Source organism: Mobula hypostoma, chromosome 7 (assembly GCF_963921235.1).
Source record: "Mobula hypostoma chromosome 7, sMobHyp1.1, whole genome shotgun sequence".
Classification (NCBI taxonomy): domain Eukaryota; kingdom Metazoa; phylum Chordata; class Chondrichthyes; order Myliobatiformes; family Myliobatidae; genus Mobula; species Mobula hypostoma.
Window position 1 is genome coordinate 34,904,335 of NC_086103.1, and position 18,803 is coordinate 34,923,137.

The window sequence follows — 18,803 nt, forward strand, 5'->3', positions numbered from 1 at the left end:
GTGTGATAGAGATACCTGGATGCTATTTTGCCCCCTGGTGTCAGGATCAGGGATGTCTCGGATTGGGTCCAAGGGTGAGGCTGAGCAGGCAGAAGTCTCGGTACATAATGGCACCAATGACATAGGTGGACAAGGTGAGGAGGTTCTGAAGAGAGATTTTAAGCAGCTAGGTAGAAAACTGAAAAACAGGACCATTAGGGTAGTAATCTCTGGAATTCTGAGGGGCTCTGAGGGGAAGAATAAGATGATTTGACAGGTGAATCCATGGGTAAGGACCTGGTGCAGGGGGCAAGGATTCAGATTCATAGACCACTGGGATCTCTTCTGGAGAAGGTACAACCTGTACCAAAGGGACAGGTTACATCTGAATCCAAGGGGGTCCAATAAACTTGCAGGCAGGATGGCTAGATTTGTTCAAGGAGGATTTAAACTAATTTGGCAGGGGGATGGAAACCGGAGTGATAGTGCTGAAGGTGAGGTAGATGGTTTAAAACAGAGACTAATGACAAGGCTAATGATAGGGCAAAATTGCAGACAACAGGATGAGTTGGAATGTAAAAGGTGGAAAATTTGAATAGGGCAAATACAGGACTGAAGGTGTTAAATTTGAAAGTGCGCAGTATACTGAATAGGGTAGACGAACATATAGCACAGTTACAGATTGGCATGTATGATGTTGTAGCCATTACTGAATCATGGCTGAAAACAGATTATAGATGGGAGCTTAATGTTCAAGCGTACATATTGTATTGAAAGGACAGGCAGGAAGGCAGATCTTTTGGTAAAACGTTAATCAAATCGTTAGAAAGAGGTGACATAGGATTGGATGGTTTTGAATTATTGTGGATCGAGGTAAGGAACTACAAGGGTTAAAAAAAAACACTGATGGGAGTTGTATTTAGACCCCCAAATAGTAGTAAGGATGTGGTTTATAAATTACAGCAGGAGATAGAAAATTCATTGCAAAAGGGCAATGTTACAATAGTCATGCTGGATTTCAATATGCAGGTCGATTGGGAAAATCAGGTTGGTGCTAGATTCCAAGAGAGATTTTCTGGAATGCCTATGAACTGGCTTTTTAGAACAGCTCATGATTGAACCCATTAGGGGATCAACTATTTGGGATAGGGTATTGTGCAAGGAACCAGATTTGATTAGAGGACTTAAGGTAAAAGAACCCTTAGGGAAGAGTGATCATAATATGATCGAATTCACCCTGGAATTTGAGAAAGAGAAGCTAAACTCAGAAATATCAGTATTACAGTGCAGTAAAGGGAATTGCAGAGGCATGAGAGAGGAGTTGACCTGAGTTGGTTAGAAAAGAACACTCGCAAGGATGACAGCAGAGCAGAAATGGCTGGAATTTCTGTATGCACTTCAGAAGGCAGATGATATATACATCCCAGAGGTTCTAAGGGCAAGATGACAAAACTGTGGCCAAAGCCAACATAAAATCAAAAGTGAGGGCATATAATAGAGCAAAAATTAGTGGAGGTTAGAAGATTGGGATGCTTTCAAAAATCCAACAGAAGACAATTTAAACAGCCATTAAGAAGGAAAAGATGGAACACGAAAGTAAGCTAGCTAATAATGGCTGGCCGGTGGTGCAGTGGCATCACACCAGTTCGAGGTGATTGGTCTCGGGCTCAAGTCCAGCTGGCTCCTTGCATGCTTTCTGTCCATGCTGAGCAAGACACTAGCAGTATGGTGGAAGTACTAGGTGTCAAGGGTCATGAAGTGTGTAAAGTTACCAGTGCTAGGGAGAAAGTTCTTGGGAAACTGAAAGGTCTGCATGTAGATAAGTCACCTAGACCAGATGGTGTACATCCCCAGTGTTCTGAAAAAAGTAGCTGAAGAGATTGTGGATGCAGTACAAAGAAACATAGAAAACTACAGCATATTACAGGCCCTTCAGCCTACAGTGTTGTGTCGACCGTATAACCTACTCTAGAAGCTGCCTAGAATTTCCCTACCACATAACTCTCTATTTTTCAAAGCTCCATGTACCTAACTAAGAGTCTCTTAAAAGACACTATTGTATCTGCCTCTACCACCTCAACTGGCAATGCATTCCACGCACATTCCACTCTGTGTGTGGAAAACTTACCCCTGGCAGCCCCCTTGTACCTACTTCCAAGCGGGTTAAAATTATACCCCTTCATGTTAGCCATTACAGCGCTGGGATAAAGCCTCTCATTATCTTATATGCCTCTATCAGGTCACCTTTCATCCTCCATTGCTCCAAGAAGAAAAGACCAAGTTAGTTCAAACTATTCTCATAAGGCATGCTTTCCAATCCAGGCAATATCCTTGAAAATCTCCTCTGCGCTCTCTCTATAGCATTCACATCCTTCCTGTAATGAGGTGACCAGAATTGAGCACAGTATTCTAAATGGGGTCTAACTAAGGTCTTATATAGGTGTAACATTACCTCACGGCACTTGAACTCAATCCCATAGTTGATGAAGACCAATACACCAAACGCCTTCTTAACAACGCTGTCAACCTGCGCAGCAGCTTTGATTGTCCGATGGACATGGACCCCAAGATCTCGCTGATCCTCCACACTACCAGAGTAATGATCTTTCAAGAATCACTAGATTCTGGAATGGTTCTGGGAGACTGGAAATTTGTGAATGTAAATCCGCTCTTCAAGGAGGGAGAAAGGCTGAAGAAAGGAAATTATAGGCCAGTTAGTCTGATGTCAGAGGTTGTGAAGATGTTGGATTTGTTTGTTAAGGATGAGGTATCAGGGTATTTGGAAGCACATGATAAAATAGGCCATGGTCAGCCTGGTTTCCTCAACTGAAAATCTTGCCTGACACGTCTGTTGGAATTCTTCAACAATTGACACGTAGGATGGACAAAGGAGAATTGGTTGATATGTAGTTGGATCTTCAGAAGGCCTTTGACAAGATGCCACATATGAGGCTGCCTAATAAGTTACGAGCCCATGGTATTACAGGAGAGATTCTAGAATGGATTAAGTAGTGGCTGATTGACAGTAGGTAAAGAGTGTGAATAAAGGGAGCCTTTTCTGCTTGGCTGCTGGTGGCCAGTGGTGTTCCACAGGGGTCTGTGTTGAGACCAATTCTTTTTATGTTATATGTCAATGATTTGGATGAATGAACTGATAGCTTTGTGGCAAGGTTTGCAGATGATAAGAAAATAGGTGGAGGGGCAGGTAGCTTTGAGGAAGTAGAGAGGCTACAGAAGGTCTTAGACAGACTTGGAGAATGGGCAAAGAAGTGGCAGATGGAATACAGTTTTGGGAACTGTATAGCCATGCACTTTGGACAAAGGGTAGACTATTTTCTAAATAGAGAGAAAATACAAAGAACTGAAATGCAAAGGGAGTTGGGAGTCACCACTTGTGCAGTATTCCCTAAAGGTTAAATTGCAGGTTAATCTATGGTGAGGAAGGCAATTGCAATGCTAGTATTCATTTCAAGAGGACTAGAATATAAAAGCAAGGATGTAATGTTGAGGTTTATTAAAGCACTGCTGAAGACTCACTTGGAGTGCTGTGAGCATATTTTGGCCCTTTATCTTAGAAAGGATATCTGAAACTGGAGAGAATTCAAAGGAGGCTCACAAAAATGATTCCAGGATTGAATGGTTCGTCATCTGAAAAGCGTTTGATGCTCTGGGACTGTATTTACAAGAATTTAGAAGAATGAGCAATGTCCTAATTGAAACCTATCGAATATTGAAAGGCCCTGATAGAGTGGATGTGGAGAGACTAAGACCAGAGGACACAGCCTCAGAGCATCCTTTTAGAACAGATATCAGGAGGAATTTCTTTAGCCAGAGGGTGGTGAATCTGTGGAATCCGTTGCCACAGGCAGCTGTGGAGGCCAAGTCTTTATGTATATTTAAAGGAGAGTTTGATAGATTCTTGATTGGTCAGGGCATGAGGGGATACGGGGGAAGGCAGGCAGATGGGGCTGAGAATAAAAATAGATCAGCCATGATGAAATGGTGGGGCAGACTCAATGGGCCAAATGGCCTAATTCTGCTGCTATATCTTATGATCTTACAGTATAAACCATAGAGCTATTTAATATTCTTTTACCAATAAGACATTAAAGAGGGCTACATGATCTAGGGGCCGAATAGTGAAGCGACCTCGCCAATGATCTCAGTTATTATAATACAGTGAATAACTGCAGATGAAACAATGCACAGGCCATTTCAAGATTCCCATGAAGTATAAAAAAGATCCAAAAATAATTTTATCCAATGAAAGTTCAGACATACAAGTCATGCTGAACTTGATTTGCACAGTTGTTAACAGTACAGTTGCATATTTTTCTGGATTTTTATTTCTTATTTTTATGCAGTGAAGACCTAGTTGAAAATGCATATCCATTTGATTATGGGTGAAGTTGTCTATGAAGTTGTTAATGGTCAAGTAGTCAGGTGAACATATTAAAAAAATAGTTAGGGGAAATGGGACCCACTTTTACAACCATATTAGATCACAGAGCAAACACCTTTTGAATGGAAGGGAAATGAAAATAACTGAGATAAAAAATGTTGCTCTTTATTGCCCAATGAATCTCAGGGCTGTATTTGGTGACATACTATATTTGCATTTTGATAATAAATTTGAAATTTGAACCACAAAGAAACAAGAAGATGGCATTGTTGCAATACCTCAAGTTCACTGAAAAGCATCGCTGGAGGAGTGACACCATTTTTCTTTGCCATGAGTCGAAGTATTGATTCAGCTTCCTTTACTCTTCCTTTAGATAATAGCCAGCGTGGAGATTCAGGAATAAACCTAGAATTAATTGAGTAATTTTATAACATGACTATTGAAGCTCTAATAGACTTGTGAAATTACTACTAAGATGGGTGGCATGGTAGAGTAGGGGTTAGCAAAGCACTTTACGGTACAGGCGACTTGAGTTCAATTCCGACTGCGGTCTGTAAGGAGCTTGTATATTCTCCTTGTGACTGCGTGGGTTTCCTTTCACAGTCCAAAGGTATACTGCTTGGTAGGTCATTGGTCATTGTAAATTGCCAAGTGATTAGGCTAGCATTATATCTGGGGATTGCTGGCTAGCATGGCTCAAAGGGCCAGAAAGGCCACTGTACCTCTATAAAGAAAATACTTCTTAATCATAATAAATATCATGAAGTTGTATTCAAATGTATTAGTTGATTCAGAAATTACTAATGATTATGAGATGATGTAAGTTATGTGTTACGTGGATTTTAACTTTTAACATGTTTTCTAAGGTCTCTAGTTGTGAATATTATTGACAAACATCTATGATTCCAACATTCTCACTGAGACACTGGATGTGTGCTGGAGATATGAAGGTGAAAAAGATCAAGTTAGTGAGAGGACAAAGAGGACATTTTAAAAACATAAAGAATCAGTCATTTGAGAAGAAAGGAAATGAAGATGTTGATATTCATAAGGAAAACAATTTAGTGACCATATCATGGAATAGAAGGACAAGATATATGGATGAAATGAAACAAGTCAAAGACTAAGGTAGACAACATTATGGTAAAGTGAGCAATTAGAAACTTCAATAATGCTTAAAATAGCAATGCACTCTGTTGGAAAGAAATTTGAAGAAATTAAGCCCTTACTCTTAAAGAAGCTCTGGTGAAAAACATTAATGAAAATCTTTCTACAAATATACAGGAGTGGCAATATATATTTACTGCCATAAAACTGATATCCAAATAATATCATTAATATACGGTATTACAGTTTCAGTAATATATTATACTTTGTCTCGGAAATTCATCCCATTGACTTAATTTTCAAAGAGAGTAGAATATGCTTTTTCCAGAATATATCATGTTGCACTGTTGCCCAGGGATGAGTTGTATCAGATACATTTCATACGAATAAGAAAAAGGAAATTCACTTGATCCATAATAGCAAATACAGCACTTCACTGAAGCTAATTAATGCCAGTGGACAGGGATTGTGGATTTAGATCTTAATCTATTTGTACAGGCATATTTTAATTAGGCAACATTTCTACTAATGTCTAATTGAATTTAGTGAAGCTATTAGCACTTAGCCATGCAGTCAATACTTCCGGTCCCAATAAAGGACACTCCTTTCTCCCTTCAGTAAGCTAAATCTCTATTGCGTATGGTGAAGCACACTGCCGATGCACACGGACCCCTCCTAAGCAGGCAGCTGCACAATCTGCTCCAAATCCAGTTCCTTCAGTGTCTCCACCAATGAGCAACTCATTAATAGGGCAGACCTTCAGGCTTTAAGTTCTTAATGTCCAGCAGGATCTTGCGATCATAAAAAATACATTTGAAAGGACACAATTCATCACCGTCGTTAAGTTTTCTAACTCTAAAAGATAAAACTAATTAAAATAAAAATATGCAGCCGGGAATAACACATCTTAGTTTTGTTTTTACTTCAGTAAGGTACACACATATGATATTGTGGCATAATGATGTATGACGTTCACGTACTTTTACATATAACCTGTAATAAAGTATTTAAAGAGAGAAGGTTTCATCAAAAATATTTGCAATATTACTGAAATATTAAATACACAACAGCATGCAAACTCCACACAAACACCAAGGTGAGTAACGGGACTGAGTTTAGGACATCATTCTAATAATATGTTGAAATGTTACAGAATATTGAAGATGAGATTACTTTGACCATGACATTGCAGTGCAAAGCTATTCTATCAACAGCTGCAATCTATTCTCCATAAACACTTTTAAGCAGCAATCCGCACACGAATAAATATATATTACTTCTTGAATTGGAAGACATACAATGACGATGCACCACAGCTACATAACCGCAGAACCGAACCGAACCAATCAGGAAATACGAGTTCAAACCCCACCTCCACAACTCCCAGATGGTGCAAAGGCACTAGCATCATTTTGTACACAGGAAATGCAAATTCAAACCTCACCTCGGGGCATATCGACACTGGCTGCTGAAATTAGAGAGAGGATCATTGCTAAACTGGTGACTGACAAACAATGAATTAGGCTCCCCAGACTTTGTGATAAAATTCCATCAAACAGCATGCTAAAAGCAGCCAATGAAGCACTACTCACAATTGTAACCTTCAACATAACTGCGACCAATAACCTGATATATGCCTCGGCAGCAGCAATCCTAGAAATGCCGAGCTACAAAATAAAATACAGTGGAGGGTACTGTTATAAGCCCCCCTGGAGGCAACGATTGGAAACCAAAGTGAAAACTAGAAGGGCAGAGGTCAGCAGACTGAACTGCAGAAAGGTGGGAAGACCAGAGGTTCATCTTGGTTACTAAGGAAGTACAGAGATCTGTCCATAGACGAAGCTTTGGAAACTGCCAAGCGACGGTTAACAGCTCTGGCTACCAGACTACAGAGGTACATTAAGGATGCGGAGGGCAAGAGAATAAATGCACTCTTCTCCAAAAAAAATCAGGAAAAGTATTCACGCTGTTTCAGAGCAACAGCATGCCAATCCCTGAACCAGCCAAAACAGCAACTGAGGAGTACTGGAGGAGTATGTGGGAGAAAGAAGCATCACCAGTGCCCGATAGCTGAAAGATCTACAAGTAAGCCTCTGCAATGAAAACTTTCTGAATCAGTAGTTTTGCTTTTGCTTTAAACTTATTTGCTTATCAGCCTGCACATTTCACAATTGCTACTGGATGCTGAAGCCAGAATCACTTGACACGAGCAAAGGTGAAGTCACAACACCTCAAATTAGGTTAAGTATCAAATGGCAATTTTTATAAATGTGTGAAACTTGTAAGGATCTGTAAAGAAAATTGAATTTGTGAGGAACCGAACAAATCCAGATGCAATAGATGATTTATTATTGTGCGTAACTTGGCATAATCAAGGTGATGTTATTGCACAGTTGAAGTTACTTTCAAACACAGCCTTATTGGTCAGGGACTTCCAGCAATATACAGTCATATCCTGCTGATTAAATGTGTTTAAGATTGAAAAGTTTACATACCACCACAAAGGAATATACAACAAACAGCTGAGAGCCAGGGTCAATATTAGCATCTTCCATTCTCTTATGAAATATGCGACAAAAGGCAGGATCATATAGCCTACTGAAAAACACATGCTGACTCCAAGTGTAGAATATGTAATCCGAATGGATTTTTCAAGAAGTTCAGATCCTGCAAGAAGAGTACAGCCAAGTTCAGGGCACAGTGAGTTCATTTTGATTGAATACCAATCTGGAACTTCAATACTCAACTAAAAAAAGGTATTAATTTATATACTTAAACCATAACAAAGCAATGTGAAGTCGAGGTATTTCACCAATCACTAATGAAACAGCATGAAATAAAAACCAGCACATAAAAGAGAAGAGAGTTTAATTTTTAAGAGTTTCTTAGAGCTTTTGAATGTTTCTGAATAGATCCAATCTTTTCTACAACTGGTGCAGCTTTTATAGTATATGTTACTTCAACCAATTGACATGTGAATTACTGCTCTTAGTTGTTGATTCACTGTTTATCCAAGTGATGGCAGCACACAGCACAGAAATACTCCCAGATCTATGTAGGTACTTGCATAAATAAAATTTTTTCTACTATTTATCATTATCCTTCTGTATCTTAGAAGGCACTGTAATGGCCAGTTATATATATTTGTAAACTAATCTGCTGTCAAATGTATCTTGTGGGTATGAATTTCTGCTTACCCCAGGAAGGAAAGGAGGGTGGTCAAAAGTTCATTGGGAATAAAGTAGCAAGAGTTGAGGTTCCTGGAGAAAATGGGCTGAGGTAGGGCATGAGGAAGTTAGGAGGTAAAGTAAGAAAGGATGTGAGTTTGGCACTAGAACATGCCAGTACACTAACAGTTTGCAATGTACTGCTGCAAAACAAGAAATTTCACGACATTTGCCAGTGATATTAAATGGGATTCTAATTAAATTTTGCAGACAATGCCAAAGTCCTTTGACAAATCCAAGTACTACCAGGATGTAAGCAAGCTTCTGTCCTGATGCAATCACAACAACTTGGAGCTGATTGCAAATGCCTTCAAAACCAAGAAGATGCATATGAGAAATGTGTCTCCTCTCCACCCACTTATCATCAACAACTCTACAGTTAGCACCATTTCATCATTCAAGTTCATCAGCATCACTATTTCGCAGGACCTCTTATGGGAGAATTATATCCTCTTCATTAACAAAAAAGCTTGGCAGAGGATGTACTTTTTCGGGCAGTTGATAAAATTCTATCTTTCCCAGGACACACTGGTGCAATTCTGCATGGCATGATAGAGAGCATTCTCACATTAACCTTTTCCCTTCTGGAAAGCACTGCAGGAAAACAAAAACTTCACACCATTTTAAAGTATCTACCCCCAGAGAGACAATCAGATCAACAATTCTATTTAGCCCCGTCTCCTTTATCCATTACATCAGTCACTGTACTATATTATAAACTCTTTAAACCACTTTTTATAATGTAGCTTGCTGGTATCTACGTACTTATGGAAATATATCCCCTATCCATACTTTAACTGATGATTTTATTTTGTTATATAATTGTGTTGGTAACATCCTCTGTACATCCTCTCTATCTAGGCCCTTCACTAATTGATAGGTTTCAATAAGATTTCCCCCTATTCTTTTCAAATCCAGTGAGTAAGCCCCAGAGCTGTCAAATACATCACATATGTTAACCCTTCCATTTTCAGAATCATTCTCTCGTGATCCTTAAATCCTGCCTGTAAATCTTTTCTTCGATAAGGTGCCCAAAGCTGCTCACCATGCGGGCTTACCAATGTCTAATGAATCCTCAGTACTACATCCTGGTACTTATATTCCAGTCCGCTCAACGTGAATGCAAACATTGCATTTGCTTTTCTTATCACCAACTCAACTTACAAGTTAATACTTAGGGAATGCTGCACGAGGACTCCCAAGTCCCTTTGTACCTCTGATTCCTGAACTTTTCTCCGCACTTAGAAAGTAGTCTATGCTTTTATTCTTTCTGCCAAAGTGTATGACCTTACACTTCCCAACACTATATTCCATCTGCCACTTCTTTACCCATTCTCCTAATCTGTCGTTCCCCAGACTCCCTACTTCCCAGACACTACCTGCTCCTCCACCGATCTTCATTACCCACCTATAATCGTTGAATGTTTTTTGTTGCATGTCGCACCAACACATCACAGCAAACTCTTAAATCATGTAACTGTGCATTGATTCTTGATAAGGGAGGCTTATCATCTAACTCTCGAGGATATACATATCCTTTTAAAGGCCAAAATACCCAAGCAGGTCTGGTCCACATTGTCTGAGCAAATGCAAAGTAAAAATTGTTTTAAATATAGAAACAATTCACCAGAGAATGAACTGGGAGACTTTACTGAGACAGTTAAGGATGCAATATGTAAAGGGCAGGTGAAATAGGCCAAGATTGCTTTAATTAAGTAAGAGACAAAGGAGAAAGTTGAGGACTATTCTGAGCAACAATATCAGGGATTTGAGCAACATAGTGGCCTAAATGGGCTTAAATTGGATGGTGACATCTTCTTACAATTTCTGAAAGATGGCATGGATCTAAACCTGACTCTTAGCTGGACTATTAAAGCAGAGCTGAAGAGAAGAAACAAGAGAATATGTAGCCATAGTGGCAGGTATAAAACAGGAGGGAACAGGTGATGGGGAAAGTTTCAGGTACGGAAAGAAGAGGCACATGTATGAACAGGGGAAAAACCCAGGTTCCGCGCAAACCCAACAAGGTGAGGATCACCGCACCCCTGTGCAACATGCAACAAAAAAACAACATCCAACAATTATAAAGAATAAGGAATTATATAAGAATAAAGTTAGATGATAAAGTGCAAAACGGAACAAAATGTGCGTTAATACATAAATACCATAAAGTATTTACTATGTAAACAGTATTAAAAATTGTTTATAGTGTAGTGACTATGGTAATAGGTAGAGGGACTGGGGCTAGCTGGAATGGTTGATCAGATTGACTCTCTGGGGCAAGGACCTCTTGCACAAACCTCACAGAATAGTCATTAATTCCAGAAAGGATTCCTGACACAATATGTAGAGTGACAAGTAAGAGAAGAGCCCATAGTGGATTGAGTGCTGGGTAATAAATCGGGTTGGGTATCAGATCTGTTGGTGCATGAACATTTTGCAGACCATGACCACAACTCCCTGACCTTTACCAAGCCTTGGACAGGGACAGGAGCAGATGGTATGGGAAGGTATTTAATTGGGGGAGGGATAACAATGATGCAACTTGGCAGGAACTTGAGAGCATAAATTGGAAACAGTACACATGGGTAAATACATAACAGAAATGTGGATGTTGTTTATGGAGCAATTGCATAGTTTTACACAGGGAACAGTGAGTGTGTAGAATATGATGCTATGGGTGGTGGTAGAGTCAGATACATTGGGGGCATTTAAGGAAATCTTAGATTGGCATATGGATGATAGAAAAATGGGGGCTATGTGGAAGGGAAGTGTTAGATTTATTTTAGGACTGGTTAACATGTTGGCACAACTTCATGAGCCAAAAGGCCTGTACTGTGCTGTAATGTTCTATTTTCAATATTCTATGTATCCCATTAGGATGTTCATTCCTGGACTGAAGCTTGAACTGTGTGTGCCTTCCCACTTAAATAAAACCTTCTTTATCTCTGTCTTTGCCGCATTCCTTCTTCTTACATCTCTCTCCAGAGTCTTCCCGTACAAATCTTACTCTCGATCTAAGCATCAGTGATTTAACTGAGAGGACCAGATGTAATGTAGGCAAGTTTGTTGTCAATATTAAACGAGGTAGGATTCCAAGCACAAAGAAAGATGTAAAGCAGCTTCATTAGGATGTGGACAAGTTGAATAAGTGGATGAGAACATGAAGTTATCTACTTTAGTACACATAGTGGAGAAGGATAATATTGGTTAAATGGTGAGAGATCAGATACTGTTGTTGAGCAAAGGGATTTGCCTTTACACTTGCCAAAGGTCAATAACCAGGTGCAGCAAAAATTGAAAAGGCAAATAAGTGAAATGTTAGTTATTATTACAAGAAATTTAACTCAGGAGTATGCAGGTCTTAATGCAAACATAGTAGGGCTCAGTGAGGCCATACCTACATGTTTTGCACAATTTTTGTTCTCCTCATCTAAGACAGGATGTCGTTGCCAAAGAGGGAGTGCAGTGAAGATTCACTAGACAGGTTCCAGAGGTGGTGGCTTTGCCATAAAAGGACAGATGAAGTTTACTGGGACTGCATTCTCCAGAGATTAGAAAGTTTACGGGAGAGCACCTCAAAATACACAGATTTAACTCTGAACTTGATAAATCTCCAGTAAAACAAAAGATATTGAGTTAGACCTTGTTTCTACTTTATTGTTGCTGGAATTTCTTACCAAGAGTAACATAATTATTAAGTGTAGAAAAAGAAATAGACTGAAAAACATAGACACTCACCAAGAATAAAGGCAGCCATAAAATTTGAAACCTCACCAAAACCTTTGAAGAAATTAATCAGGCAGAAGATTTCCAAGTTTGGTGAGAATGTGATAAGCACATTGAATGCAACCTGTAGCACCATTGTCCCAAACATAACAATTTTCCTCCCAAGCCTGGAAAACATAATAAACAGTTATATACAGCACTGCACACTTATAATAAAAATATACACAATCAGTGGCAACTTTATTAGGTAGCTCCTAAACATAATAAAGTACTGTGTGTTTGTAGTCTTCTGCTTCTCTAGCCTATCCAATTTAAGGTTCAACGTATTGTGCATTCAGAAATGCTCTTCTGCACGCCACTGTTGTAATGCATGATTATATGAATTACTGTCACCTTCCTGTCAGCTTGAACCAGTTCATTCATTCACCACCTACCTCTCTCATTAACAAGAGACTTTCTCCAACAGAACTGCTGCTCTCTGTATGTTTTTTATTTGGGACTTTTGGTTTTTACACCATACTCTGTAAACTCTACAGAATATTGTGTATGAAAATCCCAGCAGATCAACAGTTTCTGAAATATTCATATCATCCCATCTGCCACAAACAGTCGTTCATGATCAAAATCAATCTGATTCCCATTCTGATGTTTGGTCTGAACAACAACTGAACCACATGACCAGGTGTTCATGCTTTTATGCACTGAATTGCTGCCACATGATTGGCTGATTACTTATTTGCATTAATAAGCAGGTGTACAGGTATACCTAATAAAATAGCCAATATGCTTGAGGTTAAACATATTCAAAAACACACATTTATCAATCTACATAATCATTAATGTATCAGTTAAATATACTTTCTCTCAATTACTTAACCAGCCACGCACACAAATAGGTAATTTAATTTACTTTTCTGCTTCTGATTAATTTACACAAGAAATGAGAGATCTTCATAAGCAGCCACTTTGGATGGAGGATGCATTAGCTCTACATTGGTTTTGTGGGTTCTGAGGTGGGTAATGAAGTCAATGAGGGAATTGAAGACTCTTCCACAGATGGGACAGATGGATGTGTGGTTTATGAGGTTCTCCACAATGTTACACTTGGTAATACATATTGTCCATGTGCTCCAGATGTACGGGAGTGAAGTTCCTCATACCATCTCAAATCCTCCTTCACCACTTGGAGCAATCTTGGGATAAGGATTCCTAGGAGCTTTCCTCTCTCAAAGGTCGTATTGACACTTGAAAGCAGTGATCTGCTTTTGTCGATATGTGTCTCCCAAGATATAGGATGTGGTCCATGTTTTCTCAGCTTTCACCATGAATCTTAGTGTGGAAGGGACACAAAGCACAGCAGGGACAAGATGGTATTTGACATTATGGATATTGTCTGAAATGCTTATATTCTCAGAAACACTGATAATGACTTGGACCTGAGTCTCATCAAGCATCCTTGAAGAGTGGGTAACTTTCTTTATGGAGTATAATTGCTAAATGTCAAATTGCTTCTCAGCTCAATTCCCTTGTAAAGCTTGTCAGAGGTGAGCTGCAAAATGGAGGGGTCAGCAGCCCTAGCGGGGCATTCAACCCTGGATGGGAGCTCACTATTTATGGAAGGACATAGTTCGTATGGTTGCTCTCCTCATACTCAAGCAAAAAAGTTTCCGATATTCTGAGATTTATGTGATTATAGGACCATACTTTATAACTGTTTTCTTCAATTTTCATGGTTTTCTTTTTGTGGACGATTGGTGGGTGGATAACCTGTTAATTTTTTGTGTGTAAGGGGGGTATTGGGGGGTTTGCTGCTACAGTTGCTGTTCTTTTCTGTAAGTAAGGGGGTTTGGGGGCTACTTTTGTAGCTGTTGTCTTCCTGTGGGTGAAGATTTTAGGGTCAGTGAGTTTTGTTTCTTTTATTTTTCGTGCCAGGGTGGGGGTAGTTGATGCCTTCTCTTTCATCAACACCCATGGTCTTTCTGTATTTAATGGCTATTTGGAGTAGACAAATAGCAGCATTGTATTGTATATGCATACTTTGAAAATAAAATTAAACTTTGAGCAAGGTTGAAAAAAAAGTTGTGAGGTTATGGCATTGCCTTCCCTGATGTCAGACTTCAGTGAGAATGGTTCTGGTATTTAATATCATGGTTTGGTGAAGCAAGGATAAGATGAAAATGTCTTTTGGTGGGCAGCAGAATTTGGGGAGGGTTTTCCTTTGTCCCTCCTTGACTAATGAAGTCAAAGGTTCTGGTAAGGTTAAAAAAAATCCATGTAAAGTCATAATCAATCTGGCACATTGTTATAAGCACATAATGAAAAGGCTAAAATTACTCAGGATGAAACGCTCACGGACTCGAAGATGTCCTTATGAAGGTGTAAACCTTCTCAGCTCCAATAAAAAATGGAAGTACAAGAAGAAACAATGCTGGATATTGGGATATTTATCACTCAGCATGCCTTCTTTCTACTCCTAACATCTGGTCGGAGGTACAATAACTTTAGCTCCCACAGCATTTGGTTCAGGACCAGTTATTACCCTACAACCATCCTACACCTGAACAGGGGTGGATAACTTCATTCACTATTAGTCTGAACTGATTCTATGATTTACAAATTTGTTTTCAAGGAATCTTTCTTCCTCAAGTTCTCAGTATTACTTTTATTTGTGCAGTTTGTGGTCTTTTGCACATTGGTTGTTTATCAGTTTTAATCTGTTTATAATTTTTTCCATTAAATTCTTTTGTATATATTTTGTCTTGTGAATACCTGCAAGAAAAAGAATCTCAAAGTATTATACGGCAGCATATGTACCTTATAATAAACTTTCTTTGAACTTTTGAACGCAATTTCAAGAGTACCTGTAGGCTCTCAAAGGCACCCAGTGCAGAATGAATGGAAATGGAGTCAGGATGATTGGTACCTGCCACGGTAACATAGCAGTTACCATGGCGCTACTTCAGCTCCACGTGTCGGAGCTTGGAGTTCAATTCCAGTGTCCTCTGTAAGGAGCTTGTACTGTGGAATGTGTGTTTCCCTCCAGGTGCTCTGGTTTTCACCCACACTCCAAAGACGTACCAGTTATTAGGTTAATTGGTCATTACAAAATGTCCTGTTATTAGGCTAAGGTTAAATCAGGTGTTGCTGCTGGCTCAGCTCAAAGAGCTTGAAGGGCCTATTCTGAACAGAATCTCGAAATAAACAAATTAATTTCTAAGTTAATTAGAAATGATAACACTCTAATTTATGGGTTAATACAGAAGAACAACTTCATAGAATGCAGCTTCCAGAATAAAAGCTATTTGATAGTCATCTTCGTTATTAATTTAACCACTGTATTTTATTAAATCACCTAATTAACCAGGATCTTGTATCTTGCTGTGGTGTGAAAAGGTGACAGAAGTAACAGTATGTATGATAAATATACTATGTGAGATAAGGGTAAGAAAAAACTCACCTGTCTGATAATATTCCAAAACTAATGGAACCTGCTAACACTCCCATGAAGTATACTGACATAACGAACGGCTCTTTCCAGTCATTGTTACATACCAAGTCCCACTGAAATGCAAAGAGAATCAAAAAATCCAAATGTATGGCCTTCTGCAATTGCAGGCCCAATTTGATCCACCCACTGAACCAGTTATAATGTCAGCCTAATCTCAGTAGTAATAATTATTCAGTGGCAATAATACGATTATGGACGCATGAAGAACTAATGACAATATAAGTAATGAAATGTAAGATTTGTTTTCACAAAAGTTAATATCTTAACACAAGTTTTTCCGTGGGAAAGACTGTAAGCTTTCTCAGAGGTGGTCCTGGGTTTCTGCCTTCTGAAAATACAGCATGGATATTTTAAAAACTATAAAATATATCCTATTTATTTAAAACAGTTCCTTTTACTTAATAAACACTGTAATTGTACAATCATAATAACTCAGTTCATCAGATTAGGAGTATTTACATAGAACCGAAATATTACAAAAACTTATTAGTTGGTCAATACTGCACATTTGCTTCCTTTCACTCTACTTTCATCCAGTACCAAGCGCATAACCTTCCATTCCTCTCTCTTCCATCTACTTACCTTGCTTTTGGATTTATGCTGATAGCTTTGATTAACATGAGTGCCCAAATCTCTGTCTTGTAGGGTTATTTTCCTATAGACCAGAAGACTGTGGATGGAAATGTTTGCTGGTACATTAATTTAGTCATAGTCATAGTCATAGTCATAGTCATAGTCATACTTCATTGATCCCAGGGGGAAATTGGTTTTTGTTACAGTCGCACCATAAATAATAAATAGTAATAGAACCATAAATAGTTAAATAATAATATGTAAATTATGCCAGTAAATTATGAAATAAGTCCAGGACCAGCCTATTAGCACAGGGTGTCTGACCTTCCTAGGGAGGAGTTGTAAAGTTTGATGGCCACAGGCAGGAATGACTTCCTATGACGCTCAGTGTTGCATCTCGGTGGAATGAGTCTCTGGCTGAATGTATTCCTGTGCCCAACCAGTACATTATGTAGTGGATGGGAGACATTGACCAAGATGGCATGCAACTTAGACAGCATCCACTTTTACTGGATGCACTGACGCACTGAACAGCTTACAATTCTTGCATTTTATCACTTGTGCAGAAGACCATAAGACCATAAAATATAAGAACAGAATTAGGCCATTCAGCTCATTGAAACTGCTCTGTAATTCCATCATGGCTGATTTATTATCCTGCTGAACCCGATTCTCCTGCTTTCTTCCCATAATTGTTGATGCTCTTACTAATCAAGGAACTATCAACATTCACTTTAAATATACCCAATAACTTGGCCTCCACTGGCATCTGTGCCAATGAATTCCATAGATTCACCACTCCCTGGTGAGGGAAATTCCTCCTCATCTCTGCTCTAAAGCTCTAACTTCCATTCTGAAGTTGTACCTTCTGGTCTTAGATGTTCCCACTGTAGGAAACATCCTCTCCACATCCACTTTATTTATGCCTTTCAATATTTGGTAAGTTTCAGTGAGGTCCTCCCAGTTCTTCTAAACTCCAGCAAATACAGACCCAGAACCATCAAACACTCATCATATGTTAACCCCTTCATTCTTGGAATCATTCTCAACAACCTCCTCTGCACCCTCTCCAATGTCAGCACATCCTCTCTCATTTAAGAGGACTAAAACCTTTCACAATACTCCATGTACAGTCTAGCCATTCCCTTATAAACCATCAACTTTACATCCTTGCTTTTATATTCTAAACCTCTCAAAATTAATGTTAACATTACATTTCCCTTCCTTGTCACCACCCAAGCTGCAAGTTAACTTTTAGAACTGATAAGACCACCTGCACCGCTGATTTCTGAGTTCTCTCCCTGTTTAGAAAGTTCTCCCCGTTTCTATGCCTTCATTCCTTTTTCCAAAGTGTATGACCATATACTCTATACACTATCTTCCATATCCCACTTCTTTGCCCATTCTTCTAATCGTTTTAAGTGCTTCTGCAGAATCCCTGCCTCATCAACGTTCACTGCTCTTCCACCTATCTTCATGTCTTCTGCAAACTTGGCCCCAAAACCAACAATTCCATCATCTAAATCATTGATATATAATATGAAAAGATGAAATCCCAACAGCAATCACTGCAGAATGCCACTCATCACTAGCAGCCAACCAGAAAAAGCCCCTTTTATTCCCACTCTTTGCCTCCTACCAGTTAGTCAATCTTCTGTTTAGGTTATCATCTTTCCTGTAATAGCGTTTCAAATATTTCAAATAACTTATTGTGCCTCACTTTATCAAATGCTTTTGTGTACTCGATAAAACAAACAAACAAAGCTATTCAAGTGCAAAAAGATTTGTTTGTTTGTTTTATTGACTACACAAAAGCATTTGATAAAGTGAGGCACAATAAGTTATTTGAAATATTACAGGAAACCCAAGATCTAGATTCGAAAGACCTCCGCCTAATCAGAAATCTGTACTGGGAACAAACTGCCACTGTAAGAATAGATGGAGAAGTGAGTCAGTTTACGAAAATCAAGAGAGGCGTTAGACAAGGGTGTGTTTTCTCCCCTGATTTATTTAATGTGTACAGTGAAACAATATTACAAAAAATAAGAGACACCTTGGGAATCAAAGTTGGCGGTGAAAACATCAATAATTTCAGATATGCAGATGGCGCTATGTTAATTGCAAGTAAGGAAGAACTACAAAACTTAATTGATATAATTGTCGAAGAAAGTGCAAAAATGGGTCTATCTATCAATTGCAAAAAGACAAAATGTATGGTGATATCCAAAAAGAAGGAGAATCCTATCTGCAGGCTGAGAATAAATTGGGAAGACATAAA

At 38.9% G+C, this 18,803-nt stretch overlaps 1 protein-coding gene across 3 annotated transcripts in view; it reads right to left on the reverse strand.

Annotated features, from left to right (window-relative positions):
• The window catches only part of LOC134348884 (organic cation/carnitine transporter 2-like), a 47,367-nt gene that overhangs the window by 11,174 nt on the left and 17,390 nt on the right, over positions 1-18,803 (reverse strand). For 2 of the 3 annotated variants that reach the window (XM_063052674.1, XM_063052673.1), the window contains exons 2-5: positions 15,902-16,005; positions 12,457-12,611; positions 7,984-8,155; positions 4,660-4,786 (exon numbers count right to left, since the gene is read on the reverse strand). In XM_063052674.1, coding sequence (XP_062908744.1) covers positions 4,660-4,786; positions 7,984-8,155; positions 12,457-12,611; positions 15,902-16,005 — 558 coding nt within the window. Of the gene's footprint in view, positions 1-4,659; positions 4,787-7,983; positions 8,156-12,456; positions 12,612-15,901; positions 16,006-16,534; positions 16,623-18,803 lie in introns of all 3 variants that reach the window. The other variant, XM_063052675.1, reaches the window with a different exon arrangement.